Here is a 24,766-nt window from a genome sequence, read left to right as displayed (position 1 = left end):
TGTAAATGCTCCTGACACCTTTTCATTTTCATAATCTCATTGTTTATGTATGCTATTCACTGTAAACTTCCCCCTCTGCTAAAATTGCTTTCTCTATCTTCTTTAAATGCATATGTTTCAGAAAAAGTGTAAAGTGTAGCCTTTTTTTTTTTTTTTTCTTGATTAGAACTTCCTGGTCCTTGTGTTTATAGAATTATTTATCTGTACATTATCCTGTTTGCACATACTAAATACATGTAAGTTGTAATTACCTACACCTCAGGTACTGTTAATTTACATCTGTCAGGACAAAGTGTAATAGAGATGAACACATCTTGATGCAACATTTCCATGTCACACAATAGTCATTTATATTTTTTAGAACCTTCTTTCATTACCAACTGTAGGATGCACCAGCAGCATGAGATACTGCATATAATTTAGATTGAAATACTTCAATAAATATTCAGCTTTTCCCACCAATACAGAACAGATAAATGCTGTGGGGTTTTTCAGCCTGAACAGGTAGCAGACATTTTCAGTACCTAACCTGTGTGCTGTTAAAATAAGTTCACTCATTACTATTTGAGAGCATTAGTACCTCTGTTGCAAGTGTCTCCAGATTGGCAATGCACGTCTTGAGAGATTGCCCCTCCCTTCTCCTTTCTCCTCCATATTTGATTGTCTCTGAATAGGTTTTAGCCATTAATTTTAATATTCCAATCAATCAAATATTCCCAGCAGTTTTCAGTAATATCAATTAGGTCAAAATATGTTCATAAATGAGCAATTCAAGTTCCTCTTGTTTATTATGCAGGCTTCTAATGTTGATGTATAGATGATTACGGAATTTCTTCTCCTCACTTTCTTTAGTATCTTGATTAATTCTGCTCTTGACATCTTAATTTCATGTTGAGTGAAAGCCCATTTTCTCTCTCTTTCAGGCTTTCTTTAGTGTGTTAGGTCAGCACCTCATTAATGCTCTGTCCTTCAAAAGAAATGAGGCACAAGGATGGGATCTGTGACTCCCAGTTGTCTCTCTGAGCTGCATTACCCCCTAACACTTCTCCTCAAGTCATTATTCCTCTACAGAAGATGGCCAGCTCTATCTTAGGAGCTGCAGGGTAAGAGCCTGCAAATGGACAATTGCTGTGGAGGAACAGGCCAGCAGTAAATTGCTTCCCTTGGCAACTCATTTGTGTGCTCCTACAATTGTAATATGTCTGGTTTGAAGCAAAAGCATCAGTCTGAGTCAAGGTGAAGTTTGGTCTGCCCTGAGGCATGGCCTGGAAAGGGAGCTCCGCTATACCTATATTTATCACTGTTCACAGTGAAATGGGGGGAGCTTCTGGAGAGCTGCAGCTGCTCTGTAGCCATGTATGAATGCAATAACTATTCCCTTGTCTGGGAAAGCCCCTCTGAAAACCAATTCTTATCTGGTTTTGGAGTACAGTGATTTTTACTGATGTGCTATCTCATGGCAGCAACTAATCTTGAAAATGTTAGGAATGATTTAGGAAAAATAGTAAGCACTGCAGCAAATTCTCTTCTGCTTTAAGTACAGAAGAAAACCCCTGAAATCATACTGATGCCCTCAGTACAGCCAGCACTGAAAATTCCTTTCAAAATTACAGTCCATAGCATCACACATTACAGTCTGCAGTTCACTCAACTGTATAGTAACTTATCCTCTCTTCCATTAATTTTTAGGGCAACATTAATGACACACTAGTTAAAGTGGAGATTGTCCCCATAATTTAAAACAAGGCTGCAAACTTGCTCTTTTGCTTGTACATATATATTTAAAACAAGTCTTAGCTATCCCAAATTTTTGGCAAGCAGTGTCTTGATAAATTTTGACCACACTGCTGGCTCTTATACAAAAGCAATATTTACAAATGTGGAAGGCCCTGTTCTCCTATCAAACTACTCAGAAATGCCTAGCTTGGTAGTCTGGAGAGCTATACCTTGCTGAAAGATATTTTCTCTGTGCAGTACATTGTGCTGCAGATATAACAGGTATAACAGGACAGGTTGAGAACTTGTGGGTGAAAGTTAATGACCACACCAATAAAGGACAGCTTGTGGTTGGGGTCTTCTACAGGCCTCCTGATCAAGAGCGATCATAGCTGAGAAGTCCTGGCAGTTAGGCGAAGTCCCTGGTGAGTGGAAAAATGGAAACACCATGCCCCTTTTTAAAAAGGGTAGAAAGGAGGACTTGGGGAACTACAGCTCAGTGAGCCTCATCTCTGTGCTTGCAAAGATCATGGAAAAGATCATCTTGGAAGCAATGTCAAGGCATGTGGCAAGACAGAGGTGATCTGAGGCAGAATGGCTTCATCAAAGGCAAATCACGCCTGACCAATTTGGTGGCTTTGTGCAATGGAGTGACTGCATCAGTTGACAAGGGAAGACTGACTGATGTCATCTCCCTGGACTTCTGCAAAGCCTTTGACACAGTACCATATGACATCCTGGTCTCCAAATTGGAGAGAGATGAATTTGATAGGTGGACCATTCAGTGGTTAAGGAGCTGGCTTGAAGGTTGTATCCAAAGAGTGGTGGTCAATAGCTCTATGTCCAAATGAAGACTGGTGATGAGTGGTGTCCCTCAAGGGTCTGTCCTGGGACTGGTACTGTTTAATATCTTTAACAATGACATAGACAGTGGGATTTTGTGCACCCTCAGTAAGTTTGCAGATGACACCAAGCTGAGCGGTGCAGTCGATACAACAGAAGGAAGGGATGTCATCCAAAGGGATGTGGACAAGCTTGAGAAGTAGGCCCACAAGGACCTAATGAGGTTCAAGTAGTCCAAGTGCAAGGTGCTACACCTGGGCCAGGGAAATCCCAGACATGAGCACAGACTAGGAGAAAAACTCACTGGGAGAACTCATTGAGAGCAGCCCTGCAGAGAAGGACCTGGGGGTTCTGGTGGATGAAAAGATCACCATGAGCCAGCAGTGCGCACTTGCAGCCCAGAAGGACAACTGCATCCGGGGTTGCATCAAAAGAGGAGTGGCCAATATGTCAAGGGAGGTGATTGTCCCCCTCTGCTCTGCCCTTGTGAGGCTCCATGCAGAGTACTGCACCCAGGTTTGGAGCTCCCAACACAAGAAGGATGTGAATGTGTTATAGAGCGTTCAGAGGAGGGCCACAAAGATGATCAAGGGGCTGGATCATCTCTTCTATTAAGAAAGGCTGAGAGAGCTGGGGCTGTTCGATTTACAGAAGAGAAGGTTCTGGGGGGACCTCACTGCAAATTTTCAGTACTTGAGGAGGACCTAGAAAGAAGTTTGGGAGCTCAATCAGATAATGACAGGATTAGGGGGAATGGTTTTAAACTAAAGGAGAGATTTAGATTAGAGATTAGGAGGAAATTCTTCTCTCAAAATGTGTTGGGGCACTGGAACAGGTTGCTCAAAGAGGTTGTGAATGCCCCATCCCTGGAGGTGTTCAAGGCCAGGTGAGATGAGCCCCTGAGCAACCTGATCTAGTGAGTGGTGTCCCTGTCTATGGCAGGGGGGTTGGGACTGGGTGATCTTTAAGGTCCCTTGCAAACTGAGCTATTCTGTGATTCTATATAAGCATGCTCCAGTAAAGACAGAAGCCTTTAAAATTTGATTTTGTAAGAATAGGCAGTACAGATTTAATAAAAGGATGCCTGGTCTGTTTATGATTGAGTTGCCTGAAGATGTTGAGTTTGAAGTTGGTATCTTAATCACAGCCCAGCCATGGCAATATGTTTGCCCAGTGGTTATTATAATGAGAGTGTGTGCAGGACTTGAGGATGTGCACAAGCAAATGACTCAAGGCCACACACTGCAAGACTGCCTACCACCGCTACCCTTGTTATGTCTTATAGATTTTACACATCTGACAACTCAAACTTCTATTTTGCTTCTATGCATAACCACACTGCAGATGACATTGGGGAAATCTACTGTAAGAGCTGGATCAGCTTTCATACTGCAAGACCCTCTGGCTGGAGAAATTTAATACCCGTTCTCTCCACTGTCTTGTTTCAAATGCAGCAAACTCCTTTTTCTCCAAAGGAAGACACAACAATGTCAGAAAAACCACTAGGGAAATTATGCATAAATGGATAGTGGTGGAAAATGGAAAGGACAGGGAAGTCATCAGACACCAAGGGAGACCCCACAATTTCAGGAAGACTCCACATGCAGTTCTGCAGGCCCTATTAAGGCTGCATAAGAAGAATCTGCTCTTTTCTTAGCAGTGATCCTGTCCAGAAAGCAGGAGGAATCTGTCTTTCTGTACCCCTGGCCCCTGCATCCTTCTGAACAGGCACTCTTGCTCCTGAAATCCCTGCTAAAGGCAAGGTCTCACCAAAACAAGGCCTGAACATTCAGGCTCTTGCCTCTGCCTTGCTGAACTTTAGCTGAAGTTACAGTAATTCTTGGAAATTTTAATTTGGAGATTTTACCTAGTTTGATTAATTTTACCTACTGGGGATAGGATCTCAACAGAAATAAATAGGGCTATTTGAAGTTACAGTGATACTCAGTGACAAACCATGTGATGGAATCAGCACTTACATCTCTCTAAATCACTCACCATTATAGAAATATGCCTAAAAGATGTGATATTACCTCCTATCCAGGGTGTTAATCACCGTCAAGCTCCTGCAGTCATATTAAAATACATTAAAATAAATCAGTAGCATTATCACAAATTAAAATTTAAAAAAAAAAAAAAGAAAGAAAATTATTTGAGGTTCTAAACCATATCTGTTTATACCACCCTGACTGTGTGACAATTATTGGATAAGTGTTGTCCCCAGTGAGGGGAAGGAACAGATGGCAGCCTGCTAAAAAGCACATACTGTATATCAATTTATTAATTACTAAATGCAATCTGCTAGACGTTCATCACAAGATACTTTAGCTATTAGGTTTCAGTGGGATTAGAAATTCAAAACAAATTATTTTAATAATAATTAACTTAGTTATATGTATTGCAAGCATGTTATTTCCTTAGCTTAAAAGCCTGAAATGATTGGGTGCCATCTGTCTAACTACTGCATTTTTTTTGATATCAAAAGTGCCTTTTGCTTAGTTACAGACACACTATGAACAAAAGGAATGAAAAATTAATGTCATGAGCATAGTAGGAGTGTTAGAAATCTCAGCCTTGTAGGTATGTTACTATGCCACTGAACCTGCCTCTTCTAGGACACTGGTTTGCCTCCGAGAAGCTGGTTTGAAAAGGCATTGGCATTTTTTAGCTGTGTGGTGGTGTGCATAATACATGCTGATGGTTTTCAACACATCCTTGCAAAGACTGTAACACTAAGTCAGCATTGCAACTGGCACTTGCTTGCAGTATCAAACAGAAACAAATGAAGAATCGGAGCAAGAGGCAGAAGGGCCTTTACACAGAGGGGGACAGGAAGACCTGCTCAGAAGTGAAAGTTTTGCAAACACGGGACTTGGGAACTCAGAAGAAATAGGGTTCTCCTTCAAAAGTTACTGCACTATGCCTGCATGCCAGATGGAAAGTACAACCAAAAAAGCCTTACAAATAAGGATGCTGCCAGATGAAAGCAAATTACCTTTGTCACCAATATCTTTTACCAAAAAAAATAAAAATAAAAATGGGAACCATATTTGTCTTCAAAAAGCTTTCCTTTCAGAATCGATGTTCCCATCTGCAGTGGGCCAAAATTTCTTCTAAAAAGGTATCTTGTGATTGTAAGTCTGAACAGATTTTAGAGCAGTGGCTCCAATTTCTCTTAGAGTTGTCTCACTTCTAGTTGGGCAATGTAGTTGTGGGATCTTTTTAAAATATTGACAGAATATTGAGTTAAAACAAGACTGAAGGCTTCTGAGCATAGAGGGCACTTCAGCTTAGTGACAGGGCTTCTGCCTGGCCAGGAACATTGACTGACAGCTCTTTGCATTATGAGAGGGCATGAAGATCACTAAGATGACTGCTCCTTTCTTGGACCTTCTTGGCTACTCTCAAGTTGTAAAACTGAGGAAAAAAAGCTATTTTCACATAGAAAGTTCCTTGAAGAAAATATGGTGAAGGCTTACCCTTATTCATATTCATGTAATCCTATGAAAGTTAATCTTCCTGAGGCTACTTTACTGGGTCAGAACAGTTCTTTTTATAGGGAGAATGTGGCAGGTTCCACCAGTAATAAAATTCTTAAAGGGAAAATTCATGTTAGAAAAAGCAACCTGTGGCATGCAAGCAAGACATTTTTCTCCTGTATGTACATGTGGCCCTTTTTTGCGTCCTGATCTATCAGTTGTGGAACTACATCCAGCAGGCCAAATAGTGTTACAATTTACTGCTGGCAGAGATGGATATGAATCTGAGACTGTGGTTTCTCTTTCACCAGTTCTATCTCAAACAGTAACAAATCACAGATTAAAGAAAATGGATCAGGAGCCATTTTTATGAATGTGTTCTTCAGAACAAGGAACTTGCAGAATAATTCATATGATGTTACTGTGAGAAGCCCATATCTTAGATGCAAATCTAATGTATCCCACAGTTATCAGCTGTGACCTTAACTAGGAGACATTTGTAGGGCTGAGTCCCACTCTCTGATGTTGTTTTCTGTAGGGGTGAAACATAATGGTAGAGCAATGAGGGTTTTGAAATTTCTCTCATTTCTGAATTAATAATGCATACTATTCTTAGAAGTGGCATCAGGATACCCATTGCCACAAGTGATCAACAGCTTGGTTTCATAACTGTAATTTTTATTATGCTAATTGAAGGTTCAGACTTCTGGAATAAGCAAAATGAGTAATTTGATTGCAACTCTTTATGAATACTGTGCTGTCAGACCATAGGAAATGGAAATTGTTTACCCAGCAAGTCAGAGGGCAACTAGACGATTCTGTCACCCTTAAAACTGATGTTCCTTTATTTCATTCAGTTGTACTGAAAAAAATCTCCCAATCCTAATTCTTTTACTAAAATCTCCTATCTTTGTAACTGTAAATATGATTTGGGAGAGAATCTGGATCAGTAGTTCCACAGTCTTTAGCATTTTTGTCACGCATAACAACTTCTAAGGCAAGATATTGTCTGAAATAGTCTTTGAGGAAGAGGTTTTTAGTGTGTGTGTGAGTGTTTGTTTTTTAATCAGTTTTAAATATACTTTTTTGACATTAAAATTAACGCATTTAACATCATGCAGCTTTGGAGTAGGAGGGAAATTCTGCATGAAGTCAAATTTCAGAATCATTTATGAGCTTGCTATGCATCTGGAAAATGAAACAGAACAACGTGAACCACTAGCACAAATCTCAGCCGCATGGGAGGCATGCAGCTAATTTAAGCAGAGGAAACTGTCACCAGCAGATCTGTAGCAACTACAGAGCAGAATCCAGACACTTTTCCAGTTCTTTCCTTCAGATTTAAAAACCTACCAGCAAACAGTACATCTTGTGCAGAACAATGACAGTGCTTCCTGAACGTGTACAAGTAGCTACACTCATCCGTTTCGTATGTGCAAGCATCACTGGTGCATGCACAATCCCACTAATTGCATGTATAGGAAACAAAGCAAACACCGATTCTGTGATTAACATCTGGAAATGTAAATCCTAAAAAGAAAACAAAAATTTTAAAGCAAGCTTGTTCACGCACTTGCAGGATCTTGCCTCACTTACACTGCTTTTTACAAGCAGCATCTACGTCTAACCCACAGGGCATATAACCTACTCAACCTGGTCCCCATTTGTGCACTCTGAGCCAAGAGTATGCTATTAAACTGTGAAGCCTGGGTGATTATTATATCTCAGCATGTTCTGGTTTCCTTTGGAAGAAAATGGGGAAGGGTGGGCCAGGAAGGATCTGTGCTGTGCTCGAATCAGTCCTGTAGCTGGACTTTCTCTTCTTGGGATCCTGAATAATTCCTGCCTCAACAGGTTGAGCATTCTTTTCAAAATATGTTTTAATTCTAAATTTCCTTAACATGTAATACATCTTTGATGTCTTTAATGTCTTCTTGTGACACTTTTACAGTTACTTGAATAATGGAATAAAAACACATCCAGATATGAAAATATTTTGAGTACAATAATGATCTTGAGTTTTTGGCCAGAACAGAGGTCAATAATCAAAGTAACAGTAGATTCCATCCTTTGAAGGATCCAGGCACAGAAAATGACTCAATGTACTGAAGACTAGCCAGACAGTTCTGTAGAAGTACTACTACCAGTTTAGTGACAAAGGTAGATGGGAAAAGCAGTAGTTCACTGTATCACTAATTAGGCCTAGATGTATCTAAAGAAAAAGAAGAAAAAAAAGGAAAAAAAAAAAGTCCCAACTGGCAAGAATTACAATTACTTGTAATTTAAAATATTTTTTCTACCTAAAATTAAGAACCATAAACAACTTTTTTCATACTGGACAAAAATGGGAACACTTCATTGAAGAAATGAAGTCCTTCACTGAAGAAATGAAGGACTAACATCACAAAACTGCTGAAGGAAGTAGTGATAGCAAGTACGTTGTCCCTTTTTTATTCAATACCCAAGAAGAATACCCAAGGCACTTGCATGAGGTAAAGGGAGCCAGATACAATTCTTCTCTCTCTGCCCAAAGTGAACAGAATGTGCATATTCCGTCCCCAAGATGATGCACTAACCACTTCTACAAAGCAGCCTGGAGAGACCACCAAATCTCTTCAACTAATGCTATCCTATTTTGCATAAATAATTATAATTCACTGGCGCACTGAGTCCCAGTTAACAAAGCCCTTCTGAAGCATGCATCCTTTCAACCTCCAGGCTGTCTCCTTCCTCCAGGTTCAGTTGATATTTTAAGTGAGAACAGCTACAAAAGCAAAAGCCAAGGGAGATGCTGTTTGGGACTCTCTTACCAAGAGAAAATGTGTGCAATCTCCTGCCCCAAATCAAGCAACAAATATATATGAACTTGTATTTTTCATCTCATCAGTGAGTAGCCAACGAAAGACAGAATGTTCTGTCCTACTTTTTTCCAAATTGTTATTAAAATAGCCCAAAGAATCCCCACATCTGTCAGTCATCTACTCCAGACCAACACAGTAAAATTTACAAGAGACTTAATGGGGATTTTTGTATCTGATTGGGGAAATACTACAAAAATTTCCAACAGCATTCAAGCATTTCTGTAACTGTAGCAAAAATAAAAGTCGGAGGTGGGCTAAATTACTGTCATCTGTCTCCCATAAGAAGTGCATAGTAATACTGAGGCAAGCAACTTGCAGCTTGCAGGGAGCAGCTGTAGGGGAATAACAAGCTGGGTAACAAAGTGGGAAGCAAGCAGAGCTGGGGAAAGAGCATGATGCAAGCTCAGGAAGAAAAGCATCAGAAGAAAATCACCAGTGAAGGTAACACGAGGCATTGCTTGAGCAGAAAATTGGTCCTTCAGGTACAGCTCGGAAGAAAACAAGGCAAACCAAAAGAAAGCACATGAGAATGGCTGTGTGCTACCAGCAGCCCACGAATTTTCTGGTAGCAAGTTATTAAAGCCATGGGAAATGCCTTGCCTTTTTACATTAATAAAATAAAAGAGCTAGCTCCTGGTTTCTGGAAAGTTAAATGTTGTGCTTAATCACACAGTGATCATTGGTCATTACATTTTCACATAGCTGCACACGTGAGGCTTCCAATATTTCAAACTGTACTAGATGGGTTGAGGTAACACAACATCGTGTCACTTAGAGATAGGACCTTGCATATCCTGGTGAAACATCTCTTCAGACAGCCTTAGCAAGCACCGCTCACTGTGTGCCTGGCATTTCTCATGGGAGTGCCCCAGGGATGATGGGTCCCTGCCCCACGTGCTGCCCACCTGTCTGTCCCCAGGCAGTGCACAGCCCACCACAGCACACAGGGGAGGAAAGGATGTCTGAACCAGGCCAACAGAGCCTCCTGCTGTTCATATAGCCCATTAAGAAACAGATATGAAAATCCAAGGTCCTTGAGAGCTTTGAGGGGACGTTGTTTGGACAATGTGTGCTTAAAATGAGGTGTCAAACACAGTGACTTGTATACAGTCAGTCCCATCAGTATACACTGCAACACGTAATGTGTTCAAGGCCAGGTTGGATGAGGCCCTGAGCAATCTGATCTAGTGGGTGGCATTCCTGCCTATGGCAATGGGGTTGGAACTGGGTGATCTTTGAGGTCCCTTCCAACCCAAGCCATTCTATGATTCTGTGATATATCTCACGTTTTCATTCTATATGTATTCTTGCTACTAGTATCAATGACAAAATTAAGATAAAATTGCATATTTTTTAACATTTTTAACCACTGGAAGGAGGTTAAGATGTGTTCAAAGACAGGGACACTTCCATTAGGACCAGTTGTGCTATTTGCCCTCTTTGAATACACAGCTTTGAACAGAACATTTAAAATATTTATTAAAAACATATCTTACTGTAATCTTTGCACATTTTTAGGCAACATGTTTGCCAAGGATAAAGTGATAACTAGATATTGCATACACTAAGGAAATGCATGCAAGGAAATAAACAAGCAAGACATTTATTGTGGATAGACATTTCCAGGAGTGAGATAAAGGTGAAATGGTGGTTTAGTATAGACCTATTACACTACATTGCTGGCAATACCGTTTTAGCATGCATGAAACAAATGAAAAATGATATAGGTCATATCTGAAAGAGTCAAATGCACACTACAAACTATTTCTGTAAAAATACTGTTCTGAGATACTCACAAAAACACTACAGCATGCAAGCTTATTTTTAAGTTATCATAACTTTTCCTTAATTCCTATACTACAGCAGTCCCTTACGTAAAACAGACACAGATAAATGTATACTAAAAGAGACCAAAAGCACGTGTAATGGGGGTTGGGTACTCACCTCCTTCTCCTGACCCAGAGCCATTATCTGAAGAGGAAGCAGAGGGGGAGGAGAAAAAAAAAAAAAAAAAAAAAAAAAGCAAATGAAAATATTGCTCCAAGAGCAGCTGTTTTCTTAGCAACTTGTCACTGTAAAACATAGTACAGGTGTTACACTTCATGAGCCAGCTGTAAAAACAAACATCTTGCATAAAGTCTGGCATCCTTTCGTACAGTTGGTTGATGCCTATTGTGCCCCATTCTCTTTTCTGTGTCAGGATAGTTTTTACTCAAAGAACAGCAACACTCAGTACTGTAAACAAAAGTGTTTTCTTAGCCTTTTTTCAACTGTTAGCATTCGCACTTGTTAAACCTAAAACAGACGAATAGTACACAGTCTGTGTACTGAATAGTACGCAGTCTGATTTTTGGAATCTACTTACGAAGGAAAGTAAGGTTTGCTTTTAACCCTCTGGCCCTGGGAATGGCACATGAAGGAGTTTTTGTAAATTGCCTGGCTGCAGAAGTGCCTCCAGAAGTAACTGTCCTCACGGTGAAGTTGGCTTAGGTTATCTATCTATAAGATAGCTCCTCCCAAGTGAGCTGATCACTTTGTATAAGGATGCTCTAACAGCATAGTTATTTCATTGGCATTAGACTGACTGGATTAGCATCAGATGAGTGACAGCTCATCAGCAGCTTGTAGCTGCATGCCCTCTGCATTTACAGTTCAAGCATGAGCAGGACTTGAGCTTCCTCACCCCCCCTCCCCCAGGCCAACTCGCTCATCTTCAGAGCTTTCTGGGGCTGGCCAGGGGCTTTGCACAGGGATCTGCATTCTGCTGGGCCATGCTCTGCGCACTGTCTTCAGCTAGCACTGCTGTGAAGACAAGCCCTTCGAGTGACACAAACCTCCCTTGGTCTTTCTTGCTCAAAGGAGACAGAGAGGAGAGGCTGGGATGGCAATTACTGCCAGTAAATTGCTCCCCTCCCCAGTGAGCTCAGCTTCTCTGGAAGATGAGGAGAGGAGCAGAGCACGCACTCTGCTCATCCCACACCTCTCCTTTCATGCCTGCTTTGGTGGCAGAGAAGGTAGCTGAATATATTTCCACAAACCTGAAAGAGCAAGGAGAGCAGACAGAGAGAGGAGTGGGGTTCATACTCCCACCTACAAGCTCATTGCTCACATCAGAGGAAATACCAACCCCTCAATTTGTTGAGTTGTGTTCCCCCTTCCCCCATTTCTTTAAGCAGCTATATTTCTAAGAATAATTCCCTCTAGTACGTGGAAGAAAGTGTGAAATTTGTGTGAAATTCCACGTTACTGGGTCACTTCACACATTAAAAATAATCTCCTGTCACACGGAGTATCAGCAATAGAGAATTCTCTTTTCCTGAGTCTAAATTTTTCTTTCTTTTCTCCTATATCATTATTCTGTGTGTCTAATAGACTGAGCTTATTACCTTTCAGAAATAAGTGTAAAAACAGAAGGACTCCTGTTCCTTCCATAGTGACCCACTTTACTGATAAAGCAGACAATCCCATAAAAAATTCATTGTTGAATTGCTGAAAACTATGTCTTCATTTGGACTTGATGATCTTGGAGGTCTTTCCAACCTAAATGATTCTATGATTCTGATGCATTATTGCATCATGAAGAAATTTGAAGGAGTGTAATTTATTTATATGAGTTAAGTACATAGGCTTCTTTAAAGTGGTGAAATTGTGCCCTAAGCTGTTTTAAGGGAGCAGAAGTTGACTTAAGGAAGTACAATATGTAATTCATACTCAAAACTCGAAGTCTAAAAAGCCTCCCAGGAACCTGAGTTGCTTCATGTTTTTGTCTCCAGCTCTCACTCTCCCTGTGCATCCAGCCCCAGGCGAGAATCACAGAACGGTTTGGGTTGGAGGGGACATTAAAGCCATCTGGTTCCAACCCCCCTGCCGTGGGCAGGGACACCTCCCACCAGACGAGGCTGCCCAAAGCCCCATCCAGCCTGGCCTTGAGCACCTCCACGGATGGGGCATCCACAGCTGCTCTGGGCAGCCTGTGCCAGTGCCTCACCATCCTCGGAGTGAAGAATTTCTTCCTAATATCTAATCTAAACATACCCTCTTTTAGCCTAAAGCCATTACCCCTTGTCCTATCACTAGAAGCCCCACTCAGCTCCAGCAGGCAGCATTAGCCATGCCATGGGGCTGCTCAGGTCACCCATCCACACAGATCATTGGGCTGACCAGTGTGAAGTCCACAGGCAACTCTGTGCAGAGCATCCTAGTAAAGAGATGGATCCATTCTTGCTTTGCTGGGCTTTCAGATCTCAAGAAACCATTAAAAAAAAAAAGAAAAAAAAGAAAAAAAAAAAAAAAAGAGTGGCACCTTGTATAACACTTTGCATCATTTTTGACAGAGAAATTGTGCTTCTCCCCTGAGTCAGGGAGCTGTGCTGGCGCTCTTCTCTCCAGGGTAACCATGTTAAACAAATCCTGTGTTCCTGCCTTTTTCTGAGCCTTGGCTAGGTTTTCCTAAGCAGCTGCTGGTTTAAAAAGTAGCATTTTCTGCAAGCTTACTTGGACAAGCAGCCGTGCTCTTTTCAGGCCTTTAACTGATTCAGGAATTCCAGAATTGGTCTCCATGCTATGGGACCTGGCAAGAAGGATGCTCAAACAAGCAAGGACGTTGGACAGAAATATAATCCCCCCAGCTTTGACCAATTACTTTTGGTCAGTAATTACAGAGAGACTGACTACTCTCTCTTTACTTAAGCCACCCTTTCCCAAATGGGCTCATAAAGATGTGCTTATAGACAAATGTGCAGGCTTCTGTCACAAGCTGCCTTTCTCTGTGAAGGAGCTTTTGGATAAAAGACACAGAGAAGCACTTGGACCAGGCATAGCATCTGAATGCCTTGTTTTTGTTGTGGCTCTCAGAACAGGAACCATTTCTGCATGGTGCTCTGCTCTGGAGAAGATGGGGCCACTCTCCCAGCAGGGTCAGGTTTTAACTCCAACTAGCATGAAAATTGAACCTGTCTCTTCCTGATTTGCAGCAAACGCTCCAAACAGCTCAGCACTAACAGGAGTACAAACACTTTGCTGACTACTTTTGAGCAAGAAGACCCTGGCATCGATTCACACAGGACCCGTGGTCTGGTGGGTGCCTCCAGAGCAAAGCTCTCAGACCCTGCTCACACAAGGGTAGGCAAAGAAATGCCAAAAGGAGGCACCTTTTTCAGATCGTTGTAAGAAATAGGTCAGCAGCTATTCAGTCGTGGATAGGACTAAATACCTCTTGACACATCAGAGGTAAAACCGTATGCCATTCTCCAGGAAACAAAGCAAAAACCTGACATGTTTGTGGAATTTGGGTACTGCAAGGATTAGCTGACTGTTGAGAAGGGATTTCCAGCATCTGAACTTTGGCAACCCAGGAGTTGTTATACTCTTTATGCCCAAGTCCTGGATATTGCCCTAAAGCTTTCAGGATATAGTGGGGTGTTAGGTGGGTGTTTTGTCTGTTTTTCCCTTCATTTTTCTTTTTAGCACAAAGAGAGTACACACCACTCCCTTCTGCACTAAGCAGAAATTGCTCTTTCCACACCAGCATTCTCAAAGCTTCATTGCTCGAGTCCTGGATAACGATGACTGTTTTATTCGATCACAGTCAATTAGTCATCATATTAAATTGAACTGGAAGAGAGAAAGGGCAACTGCTCTCTCCAGTCCCAGCCCCCTGTTAGCTGATGGCATTCAGCCTTGCTTTCCAGGCTGGTATAGACCCGATGGGCAGCACTCTCCCTGGAGGGACAAGGCAAGCTTTCTGCAGTCTCTGGGACTCTGGGAACACAAGAGTGCCCTCGAGTGAAAAGTGTGTGAAATTATTAGGAACCTGTGATAAGAACACCCCCACCCACAAAGCCAAGAGGATGTCCCTGCAGCAGCACAGATTGCTGAAATCTCCAGGCAGCGGAGCAAGGTCAGCATCTCAGAAGACATCTGAAATGGCCACAGCCCGCTCCCAGCTGCCAGTCAGAGCAAAGCCCAAAGCAAAACAAGCTCCAGTTTCCCACTGCTTGTCAGGCTCACAGGGATGCTTGCTGAGGAGCCCGCCAGCCCAGCCACCCCACACACCCAGCAGCTCAGTCCTGCTCCCACAGGCTTCCTGCCTCGAGAAGATGACTGCTGCTCCCAATTACCCCTGGTTTTCATATGCCAGCAGGAGCTTTTGGGAGGAATGCTGACAAGCCTAATTGCCAGCAGCTGCAGGGCCCCTGGCTGTTGGAGATAGGGTTTTAACCTGTGCCTTGCCAGGCTGTGCATAGTCAATGATCATTTGTCTTGACATTTTCAGGGCAAAAGCATTTGCCACCACTTGATCCTGGTAGCCATCTCCTGCTAAATTATGCAACACAACAAAAGCTCAGGATATTAAATTCTGGCATTCATTGATGCAGTATGTTTGTGTAAGCTTTGTTCTTTGCTCCCAAAACATTTCCTTCCTAACAACAGACGGGTGATGCTGTGCTGTCACTGATCCTCCTTGTGGGCTGGACAGGAAAGCTCCTGTTCTGCCCTGAATCTAGGACTACGTGTCTTGGTCAGCTGGCAAAACACATGTATGTTTTTATAGCAGGTTTTCAGGTTTGTTATGGCTTTCTTGTGGGAGCATAAAGAGTTATTTTCACACTTTCTTAATCTAGAGGTGAATTGCCTTGAATCTCTCCTGCAACTCCCTCAAAAGGATTAAATTGAGCTTATTATATTTCTTTTCAGGAGGACGTGTACATGTAATTATGCTTCTTTGTAATCCTTCTACAAAAAAAAAAAAAAAAAAGTTAAAGCCACTCCTAAGAGAATCATGCCTTATACCTAGCAGAACTGTAATATTTGCTTCTGGTTTTGTAAATTGCTTTTTTTTTTTTTTTTTTTTTACCTTTAGAAATCCCAACAGAAAAAGCAATGGACTGTGCCCTCCAAATACATACAGAACTGAGAATCTGTAAGTGCAATATGTAGAGTACTACATCATTGTGTGGTTTCAAGTACTATATCATAGTGTGGTTTCATTTTCATGTGCAAATAATGTAAATCTGGCAGCAGTCAAAATGCTGGCTTTGTGTGAGAGCTAACAGGAACATGCATTCTTAGAAATGAATCATGCAGGTCTATTTCATATTCACTAAATTAATTTATTTTAAACCAAGAAAAAGCAATAAATTCTCCAGCAGAAGGAGGCAGAAGAAATCAAGGGACTAGGTGAGGCTCCTTCTCAGTGCTGTGAGCACCCTGACTGCCTCTCTCCTGGGTTTCTTACTCTGTTTTAGCAAGCCATTTCGGGATAACCTCTAGAAGAGGATTCTCAGGTGTATAATATGAATGAATTTTAGTGTAATATCATCCTTTATGAACTGATGAAGGCTTCAGGTCAGCAACTAGGTGGCTGGTGCTATAAGCATGGCAGGAATCCTGGAGAAGGCATAGCCACCTCCCCATGCCCAGCTGTGTGTTAGGAACATGTTAAAAGCATCCATGCATGTGTTTGTGAGCTGAACTGCAAATGAAAAGGGTGAGAAATAAATAAATTACATTTAAAAAAAAAAAAGCTGAACTAGTTCTCTGATCTAGTTCAGAACATAACTGTGATGGAGAGCAACTTTTTACTTCGGCAGATAATGATAAGACAAGGGGTAATGGCTTTAAACTAAAAGAGGGGAGATTTAGATTAGATATTAGGAATGAATTCTTCACTGTGAAGATGGTAAGGCACAGGTTACCCAGAGAAGCTGCAGATGGAGGTGCTCTCTGGAGGTGCTCAAGGCCAGGCTGGATGGGGCCTTGGGCAACCTGGTCTGGTGGGAGGTGTCCCTGCCCATGGCAGGGGGTTGAAACTGGATGGTCTTTAAGATCCCTTCCAACTCAAGCCATTCTGTGATTCTGTGATTGTATGATAATCCCACGGTCACCTGTCCAGCCCCAGCTGGGGGAAGGCCCACAGAGAGGGAGGAAAAGTGACTGAAGATGGGAAATGCTACCAGGGAGTATCTTGGACAAGGACTTTGCTTCTCAGCTCTGCTTGGCTCCACCCAGTCATGGACGGGATGATGCCAGCGATTTTTGCTTTGTGAATGCAAGTTAGTTAGTTTTAGTTTGTTTGTTTGTTTTTACTATTTATTTATTTTATTATTTTTATTTAGCCTGATTTGATTGATGGCTTCTTTAAGGTATATTAAAGTATTAGGCAAAGAGAGCAGTAAAGGTGCATTTCACTCATTTTCCTAGTATCTCTGTATTCTGCTATGCGAGACTTCATGTGTTGACTGAAACCCACAGGCCTTCACCATCCACAGCTTCTGCCAGGGATGGTTAGGCATATAAGCACCTCTGTAAACCCAGTTATTTGGAAAAAAAAAAAAAAAAGTCCCTTTGTAGAAAAATGGGCCTTGAAAATGTTGAGATCTCTATACACAATTCCCAAAGCTTCAGTCATACATTCTCCTACATTTCTCTAAAACATAATTTTTAATTTCAAAACTCGTATTTTGTTCATTCCTAAAGCACCTATGATTTACTCTGTTGTGTTTTTTTGTTTTTGTTTTTAATGTTGCTTATTTTAGGATCTTGCAACTCTGACAGCACTAGGACAAAGGAAGTAAATATATAATATGCTGTTAAATCACCCATGACTGTAAAAAATTAAACACAGTGTTACCTGTCAAGAAATACATCTGACTAAATCATCCAGTGTATTCTGTTGCAGTGCTACAGCTTCGGGAGGTAGCAATCCTTAGCAAGCGGGAAGTATTTCATTCGTGTATGAGGTTCAGAGTTCTCACACACTTAAAAATTAAGTAGTCCTTACATTGTCCCTGGGAGAATTCCTTCATATTGTCTGGTGTGCATCCCTCCACAGCAAAGCAGACCTTTGCTTTGAAAAAACTGAGGCTGTGATAGAAAACCAGTGAACCTATACTGGGCTCCCAAAGACATCGCCAAACAAAAGGATTTTCACAGCAAATTCCAAGGCACTAGGTGAAAATTAATGTGACCCTATAAATGATTTTTTTTTTAATTTAGGCATTAGATTGTGTGTGCGTGTGTGCTACAGATGAAGAATACAAATATATTGACTCCAGAATAACCTATTATCATCAGTAGGGAATGGGCTGGTTCCAGAGGATGGCTTTTATGATCCCATATTCCCAGATCAATCAGAGTGTGCCAGACACTCCGGGAGCATCCAGTACCCTTCTGCTGGAGCTCCACTGACTGGGCCAGTATAAACACAGTACAAAGCCTGAATGGCATCCTCAGTTTCAGAAATATTGTCAGTATTTTCCGGTCAATTGTGTCTCAGCACATCTTGAATTATTACACTAAATGCTAAAAATTGTGCTGCATTTCTTGGGTTTGATGTGGGATGTTAGGAAAAGGAGAGGAAGGTTAAAAAAAAAATCTCATACTAGCTGAGTAATGTTGTAATTAGCTGCCAGCAACCTGAGGCTAGGAAGAATCAATTTTTCATTTCCAAATGTCATTCATAGTTAGGTAGTATGCATAGAAAAATAACAACTTTTTTTTTTTTTTTTTGTTCTTTCCACAAACATTCTTCTAGTATTTTTTGTCAGTGAGAGACAGAAACTTTAATGTTTTGGGTCTGTATCTTAAAATAATTTGGGCATGAAATAAAAAATAAAAGTTACACTGTTCAGCCTCAGTTCAAACCTACGTACTTCTTGGATGTTTTTATTGGAATACATGAGTGTTCCAAAATGATAATGGATTTATTTTTTTTCCTATTTCCCTGTCTCAAGGAGATAATTTACAGGTGGGAGATTGAGAAAGACGTTAAAATTCAGTCATCTGCCTGCAGTCTGCTGGAATTACATGGCTCAGCTGAGCACAAAATGCAGGTTTTGTTTAGTTATAGGACCAAAGCTATAGATTGTTTTGAACCTTAGCAAATAAAACCATATTTCGGTATAGGGCTATGCTGTAGTCAAAGGCATTAGAGCAGCTTGTGTAAACACAGCTATGCTGCATTTAAACAAGCTAGTTCTTAGATCTGCACCTGATCTGTAGTCACACTTTTCTGCAGCCATGTAAATGTAACCTAGTAACTGCTGCATACCAAAAGGTGAGGGATGCCCTGCAAGTTTTTTGTTTGTTTGTTTGTTTTCTGTATTATTTATGCAGCAAAGAATGCAGCTGTTGATGCTGCTGAGTCATTTAATTTAATTCTGGACAGCCAGCCATCTGTTTGCTCTCACCAGCTTTGAAAACTGTCCAGTTTGGAAGACCTCTGGTACCTAAGGTTTCTGTGTCCAAGAGAACCAGTAAAAACCTGTCCCATGTATTTTAAGTGTGTGGAAATACTGAAAAGGCCAGTCCAATAGGAATGTGAGGTACAATGATTTTCAAAGAGCTATGCATATCTTCAATGTAATAATCAATGTGAAATTAGTAAAGATGATGGCTTGGATAAAGGTGCTGTGGAAGTCAGGATGATCAGAATCACTTGTTGGGTGTCACACTAATTCTGTACATCTTAAAAATGAGTTCTGAAGACACGACTAATGTTGAATATGCTCAGTTTTGTTGTAAACCTTTTGAATGAATATCAAGGCTCTGCTATCTGTACATCAGAATAGTACATACTATTTTCTCAGATAAATTACTTCTACTTCTTACATTTATCTATCAACCTGTTAGCATATCAGAAGGTATATCAGCTTTCTTCTCTATAACTAAATTTTAATGTTAAAGCGGACTTGTGGTTCCCATACTTCACTCAGCAAAAAGCATGAAAATAAAAATCTCTAGAATTATGGGAGACCTAACTAAAGGCGTGACCATACACCATCATTCGTTAGGGACACAGAATGCCTTACATACCAGAATAACAAGGTCCTCTTGATACCACTGTTATCTCTTTCTGATGCTTGCAAGCAGCTCTCCTGAGGAAGCATTCGTTTTGGTAAGTGTCTCCATTTGATCCACAAACAGGAATATAGTTTGTGTGACACTGTAAGATAAATTACACAGTAACTCAGTCATTCAAAACTATGCGAGTAATCTCAGTTGCATGTTAATATAGTAAGATAATTGTGTAAAGATAAAGTTGTTAGCAGTAAATTATAATTCTGCTCACTAAAGGAAGATTACATCACTGTATACATTTCTTTCCAGTAGCTGAAATAAAAGTTCCGCTCCATATGGGCCAAATATACAAATACAGTAGGAAAGATTAAAGTAAGTAAATAACCACAGTGGGTCTCAGTAATGGTTAGAGGGAATATGACAAGCATCTAGAAACATTTGAAAGAGAAAGACACTGAGGAAGGAGAAAACTTTAATATAGCACAAGAATCTATGACTAGGTACAGGGGGATGAAAGTGGAAAAAGAGATATTTGAAGTGAACAGAGCTTATGGGGAACTTTTCTAGTCTTTATGGGCTCAGAACAATCCTTCAAGGGAGATGGGAAACAATCACTATTAAATTCATAAATATTAAGAGTCTGTTATACATGGTCAATAACTATAATAATTTTTGTATTGCTGTACTGCAAAATTTTGAGCTCAAACCCAGTAGCATCAGTAAAATTTATAAAAAGAGGAAGAAAAAAAAATGTCATTTGGAATGGCTTTGGCAGGAGTAGCCCGTATTTTCCCGTTTTCTTTCATACTAAAAAAAATGGATTGTATATTTCTTGTATGTACATGTATAACATGTATAGAAATGCCGGGAAACATACTGAAACAGCTCATCTGCCAATGCCTGAAAGCACTACATCGCTCCCTACTGAACATCCAAACCCCACTGTGTGGATATTACCCTGTTTGGGGCTTCAGTGGTAACTCTAATTCTAGACACCTTTTGAATCTTTAAAACTCCAAGACAAAAACAAACAAACAAACAAGAAACAATGAACAAACATACAGTCTAGTCACCGAATTTCTTAAATGTATGAAGTGTATGATTAAACTGATGTGGTTCAAGCAGTGGCAGACAGTTCAAACAGAAATAACAGTGATAGTTAAGCTAAACTGCTCCAGAAGGACAACAGCTTAAAGATGCTATTCAATCTTAACATCAGTGCATTATATTTTAACATTGCAGGTTTCTATCCTGCAGATAGAAAATGAGAGGCGAAGTGATTCCTTTTTTTTTCACAGGCTGTTAACTCCTTAAGGATTTTTAAGATGCTAAGATGTAAGATTTACTTGCTGTCCATATTCTTTTACTTATTCTGTCTTATTAAAATAGTTATTAAACTATTTGTTGTTGAGCTGTTCTTATTGAGATCCAAAAATGGCCCTGCACCATCTTTGGTGCAGAACAGGCTTGATAAGCATTGATCTTTTTTTTTTTTTTTTTTTTTTTTTTTTTTAATATTTATTTATTTTTTCTTAATTTGAGCTTGTAAACTGTCATACAAATTGCAGCAATAGACTGTTTCAAAAGTTTGGTGAACATGTGCTGTTTCCCACCACAATTAAAATAAAAAGGGAGTTATCCTTTTTCCTGACTAGGTCTGCTGAAAGTCGGGATATCATAAAGGCAACTGCAAGTAGAGCAAAAGTGAATCTTTCAGCACCTCTCCTGCACTCTCATCTGTGCATTTGTTGCTGGGAATTCAAACTTCAGTATCTCACTTTAGGTTAGAAGACTTGGCAAGACAGACAAAGCCCACAAGGTGTTCAGAGAGGTCATGGCCTGCAGAGCTCTTGCTGCCATGCCACGCCATGTGTTTCGATGACAATGCTGAAAATTGGCAGCTCGTTGTTTCTAAAGGGGATTCTAGGAGGAAAAACTATGACTCATTAATATTTAAGGTTTTGGAAGACCAAACAGTTAAGAAATGCTGCCAAGCCAGGAATGGCAATATGTAAATAGGAAGAAGGAGTGGGGAAGCTGGAAAGGAACTGAAGGCTCTGTGCCTTTTCTTGAATCTGAGGGATAGTCTGTGCCAGCATTTGCCTTAGGTTAAGACAGCATAAGTCTAATAGTCTAAAAGTCTAATTCCTGCTGTGGGACAGCCAGGGGAGCCAAAGCATGTAGTCTCACAGCCAGCGGCAGTCCTCCTCCAACAGGAGAAGCCTGGCCTGACCAACATTGGACCCGAGACCATTTTAATTAGGCAACTCTCTTGCTAAAGTCAGTTTTTCTAAAAACTGCAATTTTAAAAATATAAGAATGCCTCACTGAACCAGGCCTGTGGACCATTTAGCCAAATGCTCTCTCTCCAATTGTGGGTAATAGAAAATGCTGCTTAGGGAGAACAGGATTAGATCCCCACTTCTTCCCTTTAGCTGGAGTTTGCTTGAACCATTGTATACAAATTTGTTTCATTCCTTTTTAAAGCCTTGCAACGTTAGCAAACATGAATAAATAAATAAATAAATTAGCTGGCTCTCAAATAGCTTTGAAGAACCTAAAAGTTTGGGCTGGCTATTTGTTACCTGGGATGTTTTGGTGGAGCTAAGTTGTGCTGAACAACCAGGGTTGAATGTTACAGGAAGAATTCAACCTGCTGTGCCTGAAAAATACTACACCTTCTCCTCTTGGATAGACTTAAGCACTTTTCTTAAAGTATTGGATAAATTTTCCAAGAAGTACAAGTAAACTTATAATTAGCTTAAAAATAACATTGGTTTCAAAAATGGGCTCCTCAAAAAAAAATTAGCTTATCACACGAACCAGTTCCTTTTTTTTGTCCTTGTGACCTAGATATTAGGAAGTCATAAAATTTACAGAAATTTACCAACAGAAAGTAAATGAAGCCTTTGCTTAGCCTGGGGCTGAGTTTTCCCCCCCTGCTCTCCCCGCCTTTTTTTAAATCATTACTAGGCTTTGATTTTATTGTTTATCATAAATAAAAGTTAAAGCTAGAGTGAAGGCTGATGAATAAAGCTCTTCCCCTATTTTTATTTTTATTCACTTAAAAGGCAATCAGATCTCATTATTCTTAGGGAGTGCAAGCTGCAGGATGCCCTCAGCATAGGTACCCACCTGAACGACACCACATCAAAAGCCAGCTGTGAAACACTAGAATCCAAAACCAGTGTAAGATCACATACACAATGCTTCTATTCTGGTTCCCCTTGATTTATTATTTATTGGAAACAGAACACAAAATTATTTTTAAAACACTGAAGGATAGCCCACTCCAGGGTTGGCTGCTAACACTGCTAACTCTTGCAGTTTTACCAGGAGTCTCATAATATTTGATACTTTCATCCTGGATATAAGTTATAAAGTCAAAGCATTTCCTTACTCTCTTTTCTGTAAAAATGTGGAGGCTGGGGGAAGGGAGATTACCATTTTTGCTACAAAAACTGTAAACTAAAGGCTCAAAAATCAATAAAGCTAATTGAACTTGTTATTTACTAGTTTTTAAAAGTTCTTATGATTTTTTTTTAATCAAATTTCACTATTTTGTTTGTTTGTTCGTTTTCCTGAGTGGGACTAATTCACTCAATAAACTCATTTTCATTCAATAAGCTTTATGATCACTGGTGATCTTGTTATTATCTGATTTTCACTGCCCACTCAGTGCCAGAGTACATTTTTATACTTTTGTAGTTTTTTCCTGTTTAGGTACAATTTAATTTTATTCTTATTGTCGTTGTTGCTGATGTTATTTTCAGCACAGAGGTATTAAAAGTACTGCAGACTGTGACTACTGAAAGAAGGAAATGGAATTTGAGCGTGACAGGAGGCATCCCCTACCTATAATCCAGCTCTGATTTGACTAACAGACTGAGCTACAGAGAGCCATGAAAGCTCACCATCTCTCCAGGAAAGAAGTATGGGAAGAAAAATAATCAAGTTACTTTTGGATCTTCCAGGGTCTAATGCAGCATGTTCAGCCACCAGCACAGTGGGGAAGACTTTTCCAAATACTGATATTAGAGTAAGTACTCTGTAATATGTTACATTTAAACTGTAAAATATCACCTAGTGTGTCTGACAGTGCTTGAATGCTCTGCTCTAATCACCTCCCTTCTCATCTTGGGTCTAGGGCAGGACAGAGCGAGGTGGGAAGGCAGAGGTCACCCATCTCCCCTTGTGTGGATGGCAAGGACTGTGGGCACCAGGCACCTGGTGGCTTTCCTTTCTTCAGGACTGCAGACTGGCTCAACAGAGCTGCATGGGGAGCTAACGTGAAGCCATGCTCACTATCTACTCCCTGAGTGTGGCCCTGTCCAGTTCAGTCCCATGCTCTCTCAATAGGTGTAATTACATAATTAAAAGCTAGAAGAAGAAGCATCTGGCTAGATTATACGTGCCTTTTGATAAGTGAATTTTTTAAAGCAGTGACTGTGTAAATACTTCAATATGCCTGGAAAAGCAGAAAGACAAACGGCAAAGTGAGCAGTCCTTACCTGGAACTGACAGGCACATTTCAGGCCATCGCCCTCTTCCTTACACACTCCCCCGTATTTACATGACGATTCATCACACACTCTTACATCAGATTCTCTTACATTTAACTCTGCAAAAAAATAGAGAAAGGAGACAGAAATTGAAATGTGAGTAATCTTGGGGACAACATCCTGCTCCCCAGAGGCAGCTTCCCCTCATCGAACAGCAGCTTCAGCTACACTGCTTCACCACACAAGGAGGTGCATGTTTACACTGCCAAAATCACGTCACATGTCCTCCCTGCCAGGATTGCCCCCAGTACAAACCCTTTCTCCAGAGAAGTGAGGTCTAGTTGAAGCCGAGACCCTAACATGAGTGTTAGCCTGTGCTTCTTACCAGCTACAGCTTTTTGCCTGGTTTGCCCTGAAAGGCTTGAGAAAGAACAAAAGATACAACTACAGGGTGTCTCCGCCCTGTTCTCCAGTCTCCAGCTCAACCAGACCATTATCCTCCAGCCTAAAAATAAACTGAAGTGTGTTTAAACTATTATAATTTGTTCGCACTGTGGGAGCCAGA

At 40.6% G+C, this 24,766-nt stretch overlaps 1 protein-coding gene across 1 annotated transcript in view; it reads right to left on the bottom strand.

Moving 5' to 3' along the window:
- Positions 1-24,766, bottom strand: part of TMEFF1 (transmembrane protein with EGF like and two follistatin like domains 1) — a 124,383-nt gene that overhangs the window by 29,478 nt on the left and 70,139 nt on the right. Inside the window, exons 2-4 of the mRNA XM_084508636.1 lie at positions 24,211-24,320; positions 19,715-19,844; positions 10,844-10,870 (exon numbers count right to left, since the gene is read on the bottom strand). Coding sequence (XP_084364762.1) covers positions 10,844-10,870; positions 19,715-19,844; positions 24,211-24,320 — 267 coding nt within the window. The remainder of the gene's footprint in view (positions 1-10,843; positions 10,871-19,714; positions 19,845-24,210; positions 24,321-24,766) is intronic.

Source organism: Aythya ferina (assembly GCF_964211825.1).
Source record: "Aythya ferina genome assembly, chromosome: 2".
Classification (NCBI taxonomy): Eukaryota; Metazoa; Chordata; class Aves; order Anseriformes; family Anatidae; genus Aythya; species Aythya ferina.
Note: the sequence above shows the minus strand (reverse complement) of the source record. Positions and strands in the feature narration are given on the sequence as shown.